The sequence below is a fragment of the Lepidochelys kempii genome, chromosome 9 (genome assembly GCF_965140265.1).
Source record: "Lepidochelys kempii isolate rLepKem1 chromosome 9, rLepKem1.hap2, whole genome shotgun sequence".
In the NCBI taxonomy this organism is placed as follows: domain Eukaryota; kingdom Metazoa; phylum Chordata; order Testudines; family Cheloniidae; genus Lepidochelys; species Lepidochelys kempii.
In genome coordinates, this window is record NC_133264.1 from 62,983,646 (window position 1) to 63,001,724 (window position 18,079).

Genomic DNA, 18,079 nt, shown 5'->3' on the forward strand with positions numbered 1-18,079 from the left:
TAAGTTAAATAATAATCATAATAATAATTTACAACTGAACGGGCAGAGGAAACTCAAAATATAGACAATAAAAAGTGAGTTACAAGGCCTGCTACCTCCTGGTCTGTTTCCTCTTTGGAATGTCGTTTATTTTCTCTTTGGTCTCCTTGTCTCCTGTGATCTGCAAAGCAGCGAGAGGCTGGTTAGCTCCTGACTTGGTTTGTACAAGTCACGCTTTGTGTAGAGGGTGACTGCATCTCTGTGTGGCATTTTAAGGGAGTCCAGCTATAGAGAGGAGTGCAAATCAGAGTTTTTTGGAGAGCACAAGTTGTCAGATCCTCCCTTTCCACCACAAGGTGGAAATGTTGGGATTTCAGAGTCGAGGGCAGGAATGTGAGCAGGAAAATGAAATTTCCTAATACTCCCCATCACCTGCACTTCACCCTCTGTTAATTACCTGGTTCTAACCTCATTTATTAGTATCTCCAGCGGCATTTGCTCTTGCTGGTATTTCAGACACTGCAGGAGGAAGAGCTATTGATGCCGTACAGATTAACTTCAAGAAGACACCATACTCCCAGAGTCTCTTCCCCAGGGCAGCGATGGCTTTTGGAAGAACTCCCAGAAGTTAATACCCGTGTTACAAAGTGCTCGGAGATAACCAGGCAAATGAGGAGAAAAGGGCACAAGAAGTTGCATATCTTGAGAACAGTATCCCAAGAGAGTTGGTAGATGGGGTAGGAAAGGAAGCAAATCGAGCCTATCTGAACTCTTAGGTGCCTAAATACCTTTAAAAACCTGTCCCCTAGTCAAAGACATCTCCCAGGGCATTGACTGTAGCCAGGTCAGTTGGAGCAGGGGGAAGTGAAAGAGCCATATACTAAGTTACCCAGGAAAGAGAGAGGCAGTAAATTATGACCACACAACAACTGGAATGAAACCAGAAGGATACTCACACCAAATGAAGAGGGTTAGAAGGCCAAGGAGAGAGATTACGGCTGAGGTGACTGCATAGCCTGTCAGATCTACAGTCTGTGAGCAGCCTCTCTCTATATGTTTTTTTTTTAAAAAGAGAGAAAAAGTTACAACTTCTCAGTAGCTTGCTTATTTGCCCAAAGAAATCATAGGGGAGCTCAAATGTAGGACATAAACTTGCATTTAATCCAGACCTCTATAGGGCTAAGACATGTCTGTGGGAGGAGAGAACCGGAACATCTATATTTTATGATAATACACAAGATTCAAATGTGCTGCCCTGGGGACGTCCACTCAAGATCCCTGACCAGGTGAGACAGACCTGAAAACCCTTCCTCGGTTTTCTGCTGAGCCAAGGGCATGGTGGGATGGGACTTTGGGGGTTTAGTCAGTGCTGTGTGTGGATACTCATGCAGCACGGACATGTTCCGAGTTCATGTGCAGTGTCTCCATGTTTTGATACAAGTGGCTCCCAGTCATGGAGGGTCACTCCATCAGGCTCTGCAGCAAGAACTGCCCATGCAGAGTCTCCAGCTCTCAGAGGTGAGGGTTTGTTCTCAGGGAAACATGCAGCATAAACATAGGTCACTAGAGGGTCTGTTCTCACCTTGGAGCTGGGAGATTTTCTGGAGTAGGAGGCTGGCAAACAGGACCACTAATATCACTGCTCCAGGGGCTGCTGAGTCCAGTATGACACGCTGCCCTGGGACAGGGAGAGAATCATGTGAAGGCAGGCAGACAAATGTATTATAAAAGTTCCCGTGTGAGGACAGTTCTGCTATGTACAAGAGCATAATTCCAAGGAGCGCCTCATGCAGTAAACGGCTCAGATCCTGGGGCTTTGCATTCTATTACAAACCAGAGTTATGGAAAGAAATGGACAGGAAGTTTGGGAATCAAATCTCTTCTAGTGGCAGCTGATATTTTAAAAAGCCAGTGCAAATTCAACAGCTAAGCAAACAGACAAGCCATCCTACAGCTATGCTGGTCACCATCAAGCTGCTGAGCTCCACCTGATTATAACTTCAGTCTCTCACTCATCCCTTCTGCATACCTGGTGTTATCTCACTGCTCGTTACAGTAAAGTGACTGACACATCCAAAATGCTGATTCATGAGCCAGAGGTTTCAGAAGTTAATCCCACGTCCTTTCATGCTGCCTGCTCCTCGGCCCATATTTCCACCTTTTAAAGTCATGTGTTTGGGGCAGGGCAGGTTAAGAGTTAGATGTCGGATAGGCCTTGCAGTGAATGTGAAGGGAATGGGCTGCAGAGCATGTGTGTGTGTCAATATTGGTACCAGTAAAAGCCGCCTATATAGCTCTTTTCTCTAACTTAGTCAGGCCTATCAAGGGTCTTTCCTCAATCCCATTTAGGAAATAAATCAGTTCACCACCTGTCCCCCAATAATTAAATCATAAATAGAATGACTCACATGGTTTGGTCTTAAATCCACTGAGCTTTGCAGGCTGACACACCAACGTTGCTGATAACAGGGCCATTATTATGATCACATATACAAGCAAAAAGTCAAGCAATATGAAGGCAGCAAAAGGACCTGGAAGAATTAAACCAGAATTAGAGAGACTGATATGGTTAATCAGGCTTAGTAAAGGCAAATGTCAGCGAGAGATCATTATTCGGGTCTGAGCACTATACAGGCTACAGTCTGGCCTCAATTACACCAGTGACACCCCATTGCGGTCAGTGAAGTCAATGGGGTGCAGGGGCATAGCAGATGGCAGAGTTTGGCTCCCTGGCTGGGGGTGAAGTTTATAATGGGTAAGCAGTTGCACCTGTGGACTGGAAAAGTGACTGGCAAAGGGATAGTGCTGCAGGCTGAGGCATTACAGCTTAAAGGAGGTTGCAGTTTCATCCCAAGAGGCAACACTGGGTAGAATTCACTATAAAACAAAACCTTCAGTCAACATATAGATCACACCCTTACTATACATCAGCTACCCCTGCTGCTCCCTCTCCTCCCATCCTAAGCTACTCTGCAACATCTACAAGATGTGCCCGTTTCCTGCTCAACTGTGGCAACCAGTATCTACAATCTTGGATACATACCAGTTTCCAAGACCTTGCTGCTAAAAGAGTGTTACTTCCATGACCTTGTCTCGGTGGACTGGATTGCGTGGGGCCATTGTAGGTGTCCAGTTCTGGTTGCATAGGAAGATTAAAGCTTTCCTTCATTTTTCACACAACCTATTTCTCAGTCGGCCAGATTTGGCATTCATGCATGTCTCTGGAAAGTTTCTGAAATATGGTGTAATAGCCTAGCTTTTGTCGCCCTGCTGACCCAGGCCACCTGATCAGGCCACTAGCTAGGTCAGCCAGTGAAACTGACAACAGGGTGGCTGAGTGCACATGCACCTGAAGGTCCACCTCAGCTAAGCCTGCAACGTGTAGTTGCACTATCCTCCTTCCCCTGAAATGAGGCCTTCCTGTTAGCCACCTTCCCCCCTTATGAGTCCTTCACCATCCCCAAATGCCCAAAGCCTCTTGTGCACTCCTCTCTGAAACCCACCAAAATCACTGCTGGTGCTACCTTTCCTTCTCCCGGCATGCTACAGTTGTCCTGGTATTTCACTGAGGACCAGATCCTCAGCTGGAGTAAATCTGTGTAGTTCCACTGGCTAGGTCGATTTACACAAGCTTCAGATGTGACTCTGAATCTGGTCACCCTCCCTTTGATTAACTGTAGGTTTCTTCTCTCTTCGTAGACTCATTCAGTTCACCTCATTCATCTCCTTACAATCTGAAGTAGACACATTTGTTAGTATCAGAGCCAGGGAGACTCTACCTTCCTCCTGCATCCAGAGCACAGTAGCAGCGAACAGCAAGACGGAAGAGACACACACCAGCCCCTGAAGGAATACGCTCATCCATCTCCAGGTCTCCTTCTCTAGAAAAACAATAGACAACCAACAGTGAGTGCCCAGAGCTGCATGAGACCTCAGGCTCCGCAGATTCTGTTTGCAAGGGTTGATGCAAACTTATTCTCAGCTTTGGTGTGCCTGAGGTTTATTCCCCCTGAGCTTCAAACAAAACCCCAAAACTCAAAGTGAAACTTAGCCAAAGCCACAAAGATTTGTCTAGTTTAGGTGAAAACATGAGAAACCACCTGGTTTCCTCCTGAATCAGACAACAATGAAGGTTTGTTCCAAACTCAGCCCAGGTTCAGAAACCTGGCCCAAACGTTGGGTTTGTAACAGAACCTGCAATCCAGGGGAAACCCATCCATTTCATGTTTTGTTATGAAAGTTTCACACAGCTCTAGGGTTTCTCCACAAACAGCAGACTAGGAAGACTCAAAGGGGAGAACAGAGAAGCTTCAGTACCAAGAGTTAACACTGCAACGCTTCCAGCCTCCCACTGCAATAGTTAAAAGACAGTCACACACTGAAGACCTTTCCATTCACTAGTGAGACTTCACCTTGGTTACCCAGGCCTTTCTCACATTCAGACTGCATGACGTAACAGGCTCTGTATAGGTGAGGGTTGGGGGGAGGCAGCTGCACCTGGAGCAAACCTGGGTATGTCTACACTGCAGTCACAGAGCGTAACTAACTCAAGCAGACACTCCCGAGCTAGCTTTAAATTAGCTAGCTCGGATCCTGGAACAGTGAAACCACACCAATGCGTACTTCAGCTACAAAAGCCTGCACACAACTCTGGGAAATTAATCCTGGTGCTGGCCCACGTTGAAGCACTGTGCTGCGGCTTTACTGCTGTGGATACCTGAGCTAGCTAGATCAAGGCTAGCTTGCGTATGTCTACAGGAGCCGCAGCCACACCTTGCAGGTGTAGAATGCATCCGTTTCCTTGCTCAGTGGTGCTCCAGTTCGGGAGCACTTTGCACCCACTGCAAATCCTGGGTGTCGTTCACAGAATCAGTTTTCACCTGTAAAGCCCTACATGGCTAGAGCCCTGTCTACCTTAGACAGCTGTTCTCTCCATCCTTTTTCAGCAGCTGGCAGCTTCTTGGCTTAAAAGAGGCAGGACTGGTGCCAGGGTGTTTTCAGTACAGGGCTGCCAACTTCATCCTGCTCAAGTTGCAGTGGGGGAGGTTTAGACTGGATATTAGGAAAAACTTTTTCACTAAGAGGGTGGTGAAACACTGGAATGCGTTACCTAGGGAGGTAGTAGAATCTCCTTCCTTAGAAGTTTTTAAGGTCAGGCTTGACAAAGCCCTGGCTGGGATGATTTAACCGGGAATTGGTCCTGCTTTGAGCAGGGGGTTGGACTAGATGACCTACTGGGGTCCCTTCCAACCCTGATATTCTATGATTCTATGATTCTATGATCCTTGGTCAGACAGAGTTTGAGTCTGTTGACTAAACAGGCAGGCTGCAAGGCACAGCTATTCTCAGTTGCTTTTAAAGATGGGATGAGGAGAGTACAGGTGGGTTAGAGTGTGTGTTGGTTGAGAAGTGGGGGCATAGGCGCTGACTCTGTGGGTGCTCCGGGGCTGGAGCACCCACGGGGAAAAATTAGTGGGTGCTCTGCACCCATTGGCAGCCAAGCTCCCCGCCCATCCCGCCTCACCTCCTCCTCCTAGCATGCTGCGTCTCCACTCCTCCCTCCCTCCCAGTGCTTGCCGCTGTCAAACAGCTGTAGCAAGCTCTGGGACAAAATGGGGGGAGAAGCAGAAACATGGCGCGCTCAGGGGAGGAGGCGGGGAAGAAGCAGGGCCAGAGCGGGGATTTGGGGAAGGAGTCGAATAGGGGCAGGGAGGGGGCAGAGTTGGGGCAGGGACTATGGGGAAGGGGTTGGAATGGGGACAGGAGGGGGCAGGGCAGGGGTGCAGTCGGGGCGGGGCCGGGGGCAGAGGGGGGTTGAGCAATCACCGGGGCCAGAAGAAGTCGGCGCATATGCATGGGGGTGGAGTCTGGATGGGCAGGGGGTAAGTTAATTATTAATTTACAATTTTTGATGTGTGTATTTTCTCTAAGCTGCATGCTCCTAGAGCGTGGGACATGACACATTTTATACCAGAGCAAACAGAGGCTGTGCTGTTGGTACAGTGAACAATAATCCGTTAAGCATCATTGTCTGTGAGTGCTGATGTGCAGAGCAAAGTACCACTCTCCAGGAGTGAGGGTGGAAGAATCTGGCCCCAAATGGAGGGAATGTTTAGGAATCAGGACAGAACAGGGGCTGAAGAGTTGCAATCCTGTTTGTTATGCTGAGTACGAGGAGTGGAGCTGGGATCTGCAGCTGCTGTTTAGAACTGGGTAACACTCCCCAGGGTTTCCACACAGGGTTGATCAGAACCGATAGACTGACCTTGCTACACTAGTGAGACCCTCATCTTGGGCCTGACCCAAAGCCTATTGAAGTTGGTGGAAAGGCTCCTACTGATTTCAGGGGCCTTTGAATCAGGCCCACGCCCGAACGTCTACATTGCAATTTTATAGCCCTGCAGCTTGAGCCCAAGGCAGCTGACCCGGGCCAGCCATGACCATGTTGCGGGACTTGTATTGCAGTGCAGACATACCCTGAGAGGCTAAGGGGAAAGCAATCAGCCAATGCTGCCTGCCATTATCTGATTTGATCTCAAGCAAAGAAGAGTAGAGGCTTTAATTTTGTGTACAACAGACCCAAAGAGCCAAAGGCAGATAAAATACTTACTGATTCTTTGGTTTCCTGATTGGCAGCACAAGAAAAAGAAGCCCATCCCAGAGACCAGAGCAAACACCAGAGCAACAGCAGACATTTTCAGAACATGCTCTAGAGAAGGCGAGATACCTGGTATGTGGAGAAAAAAAATACCAGTCTCATGGGGAAGCAGAATAGAAATAATCAACTAACAGAACAGAACAGAGAGGCCGTGGGCAGCCCATTGAGATTGGGAGCTGCTGAGAAAGTTGTTGGGAGCCAGGATATTTTCTACTTGAGGATGTGCATGAGGGGATTGCTACCCCCTGCCAGTGATGGCACCGGGTCCCAAAGACGAACCTTTCAAGCTGGGATCTAACCTCTTCTGCAGAGCTGCATAGATAGCAGGACGAAGAGAGATCATTACTGTGTTCATTCAAGTAAATGTACTCAAATAGCACATCAATAGGTAGGAGAGTTCTGGGTGTTACACTGCCCACCTTTGACCTGATACAACACATCTACCAACCACTGGGAAACTACAAACTTGGTTCTTACTCTGCTGTCTAGTGGCCAAAGTAGAAATGTATTCAGACAGGCTCTATATCAGTGGTGGGCAACCTGCGGCGCACCAGGATAATCTGATTGCTGGCTGCAAGACATTTTGTTGACATTGACCATCCACAGGCACGGCTCCCCACAGCTCCCAGTGGCCGCAGTTCGCTGTTCCCGGCCAATGGGAGCTGCAGGAAGCGGCGGTCCGCAGGGATGTGCTGGCTGCCACTTCCTGCAGCTCCCATTGGCCGGGAATGGTGAACCATGGTCACTGGGAGCTGGTAAGGGGCGGGAGCATGCCTGCGTACAGTCAACATCAGCAAAATGTCTCATGGCCCGCAATCAGATTACTCTGGGCCGCATGTGGCTTGCGGGCCGCAGGTTGCACACCACTGTTCTATATCTTAGTGCGTAACAGCTATTCTGAAACAGGGCAGCTATAGAATTACCCACAATAAACTGAAGCCCAGGAGTAATGCAACACTCACTGACAATGGTCAAGTTCAGCGAGGATTCCTGCCAGCTGATCTCATTGCTGACATTGCAGGAATAGGAGCCACAGTCTGATTTTTCCCCTTTCCCGATGTGCAACACGCTGGGACTTCCAGAAAGAAGGTAATATCTTTCCTGGGGGAGAGGGTCTCCATCCTTCTCCCAGTCAATGTTCTCCACTGTTCCCTCTGGCACATTGCAGAATAATTCAATCGGTGAACCTGCCAGGCTAGAATTGCTCCATATCTGCAGCTGGGACACAGGCCCTGAAAAATATACAACACTGGTGTAGCACCAGTCTTCATAACATGTGTGTTTCTTTCCTGGAGTTACAGGGGTTCAGGACCACACTTGAGATAAGATGAGCAGGGATCAGTCCCTGCCAGAGTGAGCACTGGGGAGTTCGGACTGGGTGGAAGTTCAGCACTCAGGAGAAGGGGTTACGTTGTTAGTGGGTTAAAGTCAAATAAAATCTGTCGTTGTTGTTTATAATAAAATAGTGATGAAGTAAATGAATACAGAACTAGCTATTCAATTTAAATGTAATCTATAAGGATTTAGCTTCCAATTTACAGATTAAACCCCAGACCAGCCATTCAGAGCGGCCCTCAATTTAACCATGGAAGGAGAAGAGCAGCAGCAGATGAATCAGGGTGGCTGCACAGTGCACTGAATGTCCAAAACACTGCTACCCTATGGAACTCACTGCCACCAGATATCAGTTAGGCCAAGAGCTTAGTAAGATTCACAAAAGGATTAGACATTTACATTACTAATGAGAACATTCACGGTGACATTAGATAGGCTTAAACAAACATTTTTTAAAAAGAAGGAATATAAATACTCATGGCCACAGGTTGACAGCCACTAACTGAGGAGGTTAGGAAGAAAATTCCTCTATGGGCAGGGCATTCCATAACTGTTCACTAAGGAGTTTCTTGCACCTTCCTCTGAAACAGTTGGTATTGGCCACTGTCAGAGACAGGATACTGGACTAGCCAGGTTTCCAGTCTGACCTGGTATGGGGATTCCCGTGTTCTCAATATTATTGCTGTGCCATTTCCCTTGTATAACATATCTGGAGAGAGAAGAGTCCTGAAACAAGACTTCCTGAGATGGACTTTTAATATATCCAGACGTTATAATTTTTAGTTATTTATTTTAATTTATTTACATTGCTCTGTTTTTTTAAACAAATTGCCCATAGAGAATCTGACCCATGTAATATGTTTACAAAAATTAAAACAAATATAAATATATTAGATATTTATGGGCCACAAATGCATTAATATTGCATTAACATTGTAGATGATAAGGATCTAAGACCAGTTTAAAGGAAATTTCACTATATTGACCCCCTGTCATGAATAACTACCATACACAGACAAAGCAAAAAATAAACGATGGAAGCACAATGCTCAGGGTGAGGGCAATTGTTTTGTTCAGAGGGCGATGTGCTGAGCTATTGTATCCTCGCGTGAGATTTGTCCAGGGTTTTCTGCCACTACATTTTCCCCTCCCTCAGCTCTGTTCTAACTGGTGCTCTGTGCTTAGAGAGCTGGCCATTAAGGAGCGAGCACAGGCATTCAACCCTGGAGCATTACTAACAATAGGTGTCATTCAGATGTTTCCCTGTGTAGCATGCTGGACAGTCACTCCCAAGTGATTTCCCCTACAAGGGGCATCAAAGCTGTTCTGTGCATGGGGCCACCAGAGCAAGGGGCACGGTGCCACCAGAGCAGAGAGCAGTTTCACAGAGCACATTCAGACTGAACACAGCACCTCCCTGACACATTGAGTCTCCGTCATTCTGGGGGTTCAGAGCCCCTTCCTTATACATGTTTCCCAGTGCAGGATCAGATACAGCCTTCCCCATTCCGGGGCTCGCAGATCTCCCTGACATTTCTAAGTGAGTCCATCAGCATCCCGTCCTGCTCATAAGAACATAAGAATGGCCATACTGGGTCAGACCAAAGGTGCATCTATCCCAGTAGCCTGTCTGCTGACAGTGGCCAATGCCAGGTGCTTCAGAGAGAATGAACAGAACAGGTAATCAAGTGATTCATCCCCTGCCGCCCATTTGCTTCTGGCAAACAGAGGCTAGGGACACCATCTCTGCCTATCCTGGCTAATAGCCATTGATGGACCTATCCTCCATGAATTTATCTAGTTCTTTTGAAACCCTATTATAGTCTTGGCCTTCCCAACTCCTTTGTGGCTTGCTGAAAATCCCCCTCTATTATGACTATTCCCATTCACACCCTGGATTGAATGGATCCTTCTAATGTACTGATCTGTAAACATTGGAAGAGTAAGACCTTAGTGTCTCTCACTTACTGAGAACTTTCAGAAGGGTTGTCCTGGCTTCGCTCTCGATCAGATTGATACTGGCTTTGTAGACCCTGCTGTCTGTCTCGTGTAGTTTTTCCAGCAAGAGGGAGCCGTTAAGCGAATATAAAATGACTCTGTCTCCATAGGGCGCATAGAGTGTCGGCTTTTGTGACCCCACATAGTACTGCACAATGAAGTCCCATGTGGTGCCATTTAGATATTCCCACTGGATGAAGTTGATGTCTTTTATGTTGTCCGGTGCAGACAGCAGCACTGAGGATCCCACAGCTGCAGTTTTTCTTTCCAGAGGTCTTGCTGCTTCTGAAGTCCACTGAAAAGCTACCAGCAGCACTAGCGAGACGGGGAAGAGAAGTGGAAAAGCATAAAAAAAGAGTCAGTCAGAAATCAAAGTCCAAAGGGCATTTTCCATACCAGGTCATTCAAAGGTTTATACCATCCTCACCACTTTAGCACCAGAGGACCTTCCAGAAGTGCATTGCACAAGGGGACTAGCATTTGTCAAGGGTTTTCCCCCTTACTTCTTTTTCCTCTTGAAGAAAATTATCTGAGGGTTTTATAGTTGTTTATTTTTAATATTATCTCTGCTGTGCTAGGTGTGTTAGTGAAGGCAATGTCAAAGAAGCATGCCTGGCACTTGGAATGGAAAGTGAGGACATTTCAGTCAAGCCTTAGGTCTTGTTGGAGTTCACTCACAGTCTTGGATTGCCCCTGCGAAAGCTCCCATCTCCTGCATAGGCAAGTTTTACCCTGGCAGTGGACAGCTCCAGTATAGAGGTTTTATGCCTCTAACATAATACTGTAAGCAAAGCTGTGCTGCTTATATTTTAACAAGGGGGAAATCCCACCAACAGTTTGTGATGAAACTTCACGCCCTGGGGCAAGGACAAGGACTATACTGATGTGTAGTTGAAACGAATATGCTGTCTCATAGCCAAGAAGGGAAGCAGCATTTCTTGGAAAACACATTTCTGTGAAACTGCACTTCGTGGGCACTGTGTAGAACTCGCTCCTGAAAAACATGCCGAGTATGGGAATAGTATCAGGCAGAAAGGGATAGCATCACAATGCAGGTGAATAGGGCTGCACTGTCTGTCAAGGACATTGTCTGAAAATGCCTCAAAGTAATTGTTCTGCAGAACAGGGTTTTGTGAACTCCTCTCCACCACATCATAGTTGGCTATTTTACTTCTACCTTTTACGCAATCCAGAGCCCAGGATCTGAAAAAACAAAAAACAAAAACAGGCTACTTACTGACATATCTAAATATGTTGGCCTATTTGAATGCTTCATTTTCCTCATCTGTAAAATGGGAATGAAAGGACTTACCTTCCTCACACGGTTTCTGTTAGTGTTCACTAGTTCTGTCTGAACAGTGATTTGAAATATTACGGCGCACTCGTGACTCCATAGTTAACGCTGAGCAGAGCTTTCTGTTTCAGAGCCAATTTTTCAAAATTTCTTTAAGATTGCGATACCTCACCAAGACCAGAGGTAGCATAAGTGGTGAAAGTATGGAGTGATTTGGCCCAGCAGTTCCCCAGCCACACGCCTCTCCCCTCCTCAAACTACAGATGAGCTGCTTTTAATATCTAAAATTCACCCGCATGGGGAGAGTGTCCTGGATAATTATGCCATAAGAAGGGCTGAGCAGACTGAAGCAAATTTGAGGTCATTTGGTCCAGGTGTTCCTGAAATACTGCCCACTTCCAATAAATTGGGCTACTTTGAAAAGTTTCAGAGTTTACTAACCTTTTTGCACAGTTACAGGAACAAAAAAAACAAAACAAAACCCTAGGGCTCCTCGGATCCTCATATGACATTACAGGACTGCCCAAGCTGAGCTATTCAGTGGTACTAAGGTGAAAGCGGGGGTGGGAGGGAAGGTTGCAAAGGCACATTCATGGTGGTTCTATGCTGTTGCATCCTAAATCAACATCTTGCTTATGATGGTGCAAATTTTTGTCCACTTGTGGAATGATGCAGAAGAATTTTTCATTCTACAGGAACTCCGGAGAGACAGATTTTGGGGCAAGACAAACTCCCCATGCACCACAGCCTGTAGCTCACTAGTCGTCTCTAATAAATAATTAATCTTCCCATCTGTCACCAGACAATGAAATAGTTCCATGGCACACAGGGATAGTTTTCTACCACAGACCTGGAAGAACTGTTCTCTTTTCCAGCCAGGGATCTCCAGCAAGCTCTCATCAGCCAATGCCACCACAGCCCGAAAAAACTGTAAGGCCATCTACCCCCCTGGCCTTCCCCTCACAGCCCTCCATCCTTTGCCACATCAAGCTAATGACCCAAAGCCACACACAAATACCAAAACATTCGTGGCAATAAACAGAAAGCAATTGCCATTTTCTTGTTAGGAAGAAGGAACCTGGCACACACAGGCAATAAGCAGAGAAGTGTAGGGATGGATGGGATGCAAAGGGAGATAAAGTTGCAATTTCTCTCTTGTTATGATGCACAGAGATATTTCCCATGCTCTCCTGAACCCAGTCTCAGTTTCCAGAGGTGGACTTTCTGGTTGGCTGGATGAAGGCCATAAAACAGCACAAGTGACCCATTCCTGGCCAAAGTACTCCCACTTATCCTCACATCCTTGTGCAGTACACAGCATGCCTCAATCACATGAATGGCATTTTATACACTGCAGTTCAAATGGCTTGTAGGCAACACCCTCCTGTCTTCAGCTGGCCAAATGCACATTCCACCACCTGCTCAGGGCATAGTCAGATTGTCTTCTGCCATGTGATCCCACACCAGGGTAGGCCTTAATGAGCCAGGGCAGTAGAGGATAGGCTAGGTCCCCCATTATAACAGTGGGTACCCAAAAACTGTGGATAAGGTCCCAGCTTGGCCATATTTGAATACACTGGGTCTCCAGATTATCCTGGCTTCATGCACTTTGCCAGTGCATCCCATGTAGGTGTTTATGAACCTCCCTGTATGGTCTACCAAGGCCTCCATAAGGAGCAAGTTCATCCATTCCTGTTTATATAAACATTGTCATCTAGGTCAGGGGCATGATAAGAGGTACACCTGTACCATGGATGGCTGGAAGTCTATTCACTGAAAGACAGCTCTTACTTCAGACACATTTCCTATCCTCACCAAGCAGGGGTGAAATCAAAACAACAGTTGCCTGGCAAACATGCATCACTACCAAATCAACAGCTGACTTGCCAATGCTGAACTGATTACCCACAGCTCTGTAACCACCTGCAGTAGCCAGCTTCTAGAGGGCAATAGCAACCCATTTTTGGGCTGGTATGGCCCTTCCCCTGCATATCCTGGTGCTAATGGACTGGCTTGCACGACACACAGATCCGGACATGGGGCTGCCCTCATGCAGAAGTTCTGGGCTGAGGTCTGCGTGAAGATGTAGTCACACCATTCTGCGACTGTGGTCCTGGTTCAGGGTCACCAGTCAGCATTCATCAGCCTAAAATAACGGATCTGTTAATACAATAAAAAATTGCATCAGCCATCTCCAGTCCGGCAGTTCTGCATGTAGCCTGTGTGCTCTCCTTAGTTGCCGAACTGCCCTTCCCCACGTCTACTGATCTGGATCGTCTTCCTTTTGCCAACATTTGGCACCAGTCATTGCTGCAAGCTGAACCCATGCCTTGCCACAAGTTGCAGTGAAGGCCACAGAGAGAAATCTGGAGTGTGCAAAACTGGAATTGGTTTACTTTAACTTCCACACATATGCTCAGAAAGGACAGAGTCTCTCACAATATACTGCAAAGGTCTTCATAGAGTGACTCAGTTTACTGTAGTGCTATCCTTTAAAAAGGATTATTGAAAATCTGGAGAAGGTGCAGAGAAGAGCCAGAAAAATAATTTGAGGGTTGGAATAAGTACCTTACAATGAGAGACTTTGGTTGGCATAACCAAAGAAGACTGAGATGCCACTTGATTACAGTCTCTGTGTACCTTCATGGTGAGAAACAACTGGGTACTAATGGGTTCTTTAATTCAATGGAGAAAGGGAGAACAAGAATTGATGGCTGGAAGTTAAAGTCAGGCGAATTCTAACTGGAAAAATAAGTGCCGTATCCCTAAGCAGTAAGGATGATCGTGATGCTTCCTGGGGGTATGCAGGGCTCCGGGCATTCACCTGCAGTTTGCGTATGGAAGCTTCGTCTGCCTGCTGTGGGGCGTGTGCTCTTTAGCGGGGTGTCACTAGGGCATTCAGTAATTAGATCAATCCGAGGGGCTTACAGGTCTCCGCTACACAGCATACCACGGTTACATTGGCTCCACGCTTGTGATGTGCTTTTCACCTGTTTGCATGCACAATCTGAGGTGTAATCCTGCAGGGGGGGGCCTCTGCACATTCTAGTGAACATCGTTAGCCCTTTCCACCACTTCAAAACCCCTTCCATGAGTTCTGCATCTTGTACCTTTTGACCATGGGCGTAGTTTGGCGTGGGACAGGGGAGCAATGCCCTCCCAAAGAGAGGCGAAGCATGGGGGGTACAGGGAGGGAACGTGCCACTACCCCCCCCACCCGATTTCTGCGAGTGCTGAACTGCCCGGCAGGGCTTACTCTGCTCATCGGCCTGTTGGGGGGCTCTATCCTTCCCACGCTGCACCCCTCCCACCCCAGGCTTGCTGGGCTCCTGTCCCTGGCGGCCAGGTCCTGCAGGGAGAGGGATGGAGCAGCTGCCCTGGGTCACTACCTCTGCAGCTGGACACTGCCTCCTGGGTCCTAGTGCCCCCCTCTCCTGTACAACTGTGAGAGCCCACGGGGGCGGGGCAGGGGGGGCAGGGCAAGGGTGGAAGAGACAGTGGGGAAGGCGGGGTAGCACAGGGCAGGGGGAAGAGAAGGGGATGGTGGAGCGCCGGGTTGGGGATAGGGTGGGTGCAGTGGGGAGGGGAAGGGATGGGGAAGAGAAAGGGATATGGTAATGTGTGTTGGGGGGAAGCAGGAGCCCGGCATGTGGTGTCCCCCCAGCAGGGAGGTGGCCAGGAGGACAGGGAGGCACCAGAGCAGCCATATAGCCGCAGCAGCTGGTGCCAGAGTGGCCGCAGCTCCCATGCTCAGGTGGCCGCAGCAGCTGCTGGGGCTCCCTCGTTAAGCTGGCCTATCCTCCCACAGCACCGGCAGCCCAGGTACCACTCCAGGCAGGGCGGGACTGAGCTGAGGGAACTGGCTTCAGCATGCGCTCCTGCGTGCATGCATGCCTGCACTTTGCCCCCCCAAATATAGCAGTCAAACTATGCCTATGCTTCTGACAAGGAGTAACACCAGTACCAAACCCCTGCATGAAATGAGCAATCACAGGTGTTGCGATCATATTATTCTTTGTGAGCTTCCTGGCTTTTTGGAGGTTTCACTGCACCATCAATTTCTCCCTAAACCTTTGCGCATATTCAGCCACTGGTTCCCCCCTCTGCTTCCGAGCCACCCTCCCAGGAGTCTCTGATGAGATCCAGGGGACATCTGACTTTTCTCCGAACAGGAGCTCAAATGGGATGAACCCCATGGATGCTTGAGGCACTTCATGATAAGCAGATACGGGGACATTATATCCCAGTCTCTTGGTCTCTTGTTTACATACCTTTTCAGCATAGATTTTAGGGTTCTGTTGACCATCTCCACTAAACCATTGTTTTTTAGGTGGAACAGGGCAGATTTCAGTTGCTTTCCCTCACACACCCTTTATTACACACCAAATAGCTGGGACATGAAATGCGACCCACGATCTGATAAGATTTCCTTTGGAAAGCCCAGCCTGCTAAATACAGGAAACAGTTGCTGAGGCACTCTTCTATCTTCTGCATTTGATGGTGCACGGCTTCTGAACACCAGGCAGCAAAATCCACCACCACTAATAAAAATCTTTTCCCTCTGTGGGTTGGCCTGGGTAAGGGTCCTGTAATATCTACGGCAACCCTGAAAAAATGCTTCTCTGATTACTAGTAAAGGATGCAAAGGATCCTAAAGTGCCCAACAGGCTTGTTCCACTTTTGACGTAAGTTGCAAGTCCTGCAGTATCCGTGTACCTTGTTCTAAGTATTGGGCCAAGAGAATCATAGAATCATAGAATATCAGGGTTGGAAGGGACCCCAGAAGGTCATCTAGTCCAACCCCCTGCTCAAAGCAGGACCAATTCCCAGTTAAATCATCCCAGCCAGGGCTTTGTCAAGCCTGACCTTAAAAACCTCTAAGGAAGGAGATTCTACCACCTCCCTAGGTAACGCATTCCAGTGTTTCACCACCCTCTTAGTGAAAAAGTTTTTCCTAATATCCAATCTAAACCTCCCCCACTGCAACTTGAGACCATTACTCCTCGTTCTGTCATCTGCTACCATTGAGAACAGTCTAGAGCCATCCTCTTTGGAACCCCCTTTCAGGTAGTTGAAAGCAGCTATCAAATCCCCCCTCATTCTTCTCTTCTGCAGGCTAAACAATCCCAGCTCCCTCAGCCTCTCCTCATAACTCATGTGTTCCAGACCCCTAATCATTTTTGTTGCCCTTCGCTGGACTCTCTCCAATTTATCCACATCCTTCTTGAAGTGTGGGGCCCAAAACTGGACACAGTACTCCAGATGAGGCCTCACCAATGTCGAATAGAGGGGAACGATCACGTCCCTCGATCTGCTCGCTATGCCCCTACTTATACATCCCAAAATGCCATTGGCCTTCTTGGCAACAAGGGCACACTGCTGACTCATATCCAGCTTCTCGTCCACTGTCACCCCTAGGTCCTTTTCTGCAGAACTGCTGCCTAGCCATTCGGTCCCTAGTCTGTAGCTGTGCATTGGGTTCTTCCGTCCTAAGTGCAGGACCCTGCACTTATCCTTATTGAACCTCATCAGATTCCTTTTGGCCCAATCTTCCAATTGGTCTAGGTCCTTCTGTATCCTATCCCTCCCCTCCAGCGTATCTACCACTCCTCCCAGTTTAGTATCATCCGCAAATTTGCTGAGAGTGCAATCCACACCATCCTCCAGATCATTTATGAAGATATTGAATAAAACCGGCCCCAGGACCGACCCTTGGGGCACTCCACTTGATACCGGCTGCCAACTAGACATGGAGCCATTGATCACTACCCGTTGAGCCCGACAATTTAGCCAGCTTTCTACCCACCTTATAGTGCATTCATCCAGCCCATACTTCCTTAACTTGCTGACAAGAATACTATTCTTGTCAGCAAGAGAAGTTTTCCCTTAGCCTTTCATATGTCCTCTCCAGTCTTAAGGGACCAGCAAAAGGGCAATCGTGGGCTAGCAGCATTAACACCGCATGATGCTTTGGGGACATGATCAGTTGTTTGTTGAGCTCCCCAGGACTTCTACTTTTCCCAGCTGGGAATTTCCTGTAAATTCTTCCCTCTTCAGTAAAGAACTGCCCCATTCTCTCTGTCTGCGATATTGGTGAGGATAGCCTCCCATATGCTTTCTAGGGAAATCTCTGCACTTTGCCCTGTAGCAAAATCCATTTGGCTTTTGCTTGCATTGAGAGCTGTCTCAGGAAAGGGGCCAACTCCTCCCTTCCTTCCCCTCCCCTTCCCTGGAGATGCATCACAACTTGCTGCTGCTAAGGGCGCGGAGGGCTCCTCTCCCCCCTCAGCTGCCCCTTCCTCCTCAGAACTTACTTCTGGGAACTGAGGTACATATTGCCTCTTGCTGTGGATCACAAAGTTAATGGCTTTGGCCAGTGATATTACGTCTCTTCCCACCAACACATCAGCAGGTAAATTCTTAAGCTCTCCCATGTTTAAAGTACCCATTAAATCTTCTCACTCTAATTCAATGCAGGCGAAAGGCACTGTGGTTCTAAACTGCCCAAGATCAGGAGTTTTACCACCTCTCTCCTTAATCACATATTTCCTGACTAGGGAAACCTAGGCTCCTGTGTCTCTCCACCCCAGACCACTTTACCATTTACTTTGGCCCCTTTAATAAACTCTTTGTCTACCTCCAGGAGGTCAGACTTTAACAAATTAACTAGATCTCCTTCTGCCACCACTGAAGTCTCTGACTCGAGGGTAGCTGCATTAACCGGGAGAGATATGGCATTTTTTCTCCATTTATTCAAGCAAGCAGTCCACATGAGAAGCACCTTCTTGGACCTTCTTCTTGGGATGGGGTCCAAT

At 47.8% G+C, this 18,079-nt stretch overlaps 1 protein-coding gene across 4 annotated transcripts in view; it reads right to left on the bottom strand.

Moving 5' to 3' along the window:
* LOC140917584 (cell adhesion molecule CEACAM15-like) overlaps positions 1 to 18,079 on the bottom strand; it is a 63,818-nt gene that overhangs the window by 37,164 nt on the left and 8,575 nt on the right. For 2 of the 4 annotated variants that reach the window (XM_073360711.1, XM_073360712.1), the window contains exons 4-11: positions 9,941 to 10,285; positions 7,600 to 7,869; positions 6,590 to 6,706; positions 3,759 to 3,860; positions 2,388 to 2,510; positions 1,562 to 1,657; positions 936 to 1,028; positions 96 to 160 (exon numbers count right to left, since the gene is read on the bottom strand). In XM_073360711.1, coding sequence (XP_073216812.1) covers positions 96 to 160; positions 936 to 1,028; positions 1,562 to 1,657; positions 2,388 to 2,510; positions 3,759 to 3,860; positions 6,590 to 6,706; positions 7,600 to 7,869; positions 9,941 to 10,285 — 1,211 coding nt within the window. The remainder of the gene's footprint in view (positions 1 to 95; positions 161 to 935; positions 1,029 to 1,561; positions 1,658 to 2,387; positions 2,511 to 3,758; positions 3,861 to 6,589; positions 6,707 to 7,599; positions 7,870 to 9,940; positions 10,286 to 18,079) is intronic. The other 2 variants (XM_073360715.1, XM_073360713.1) reach the window with 1 other exon arrangement.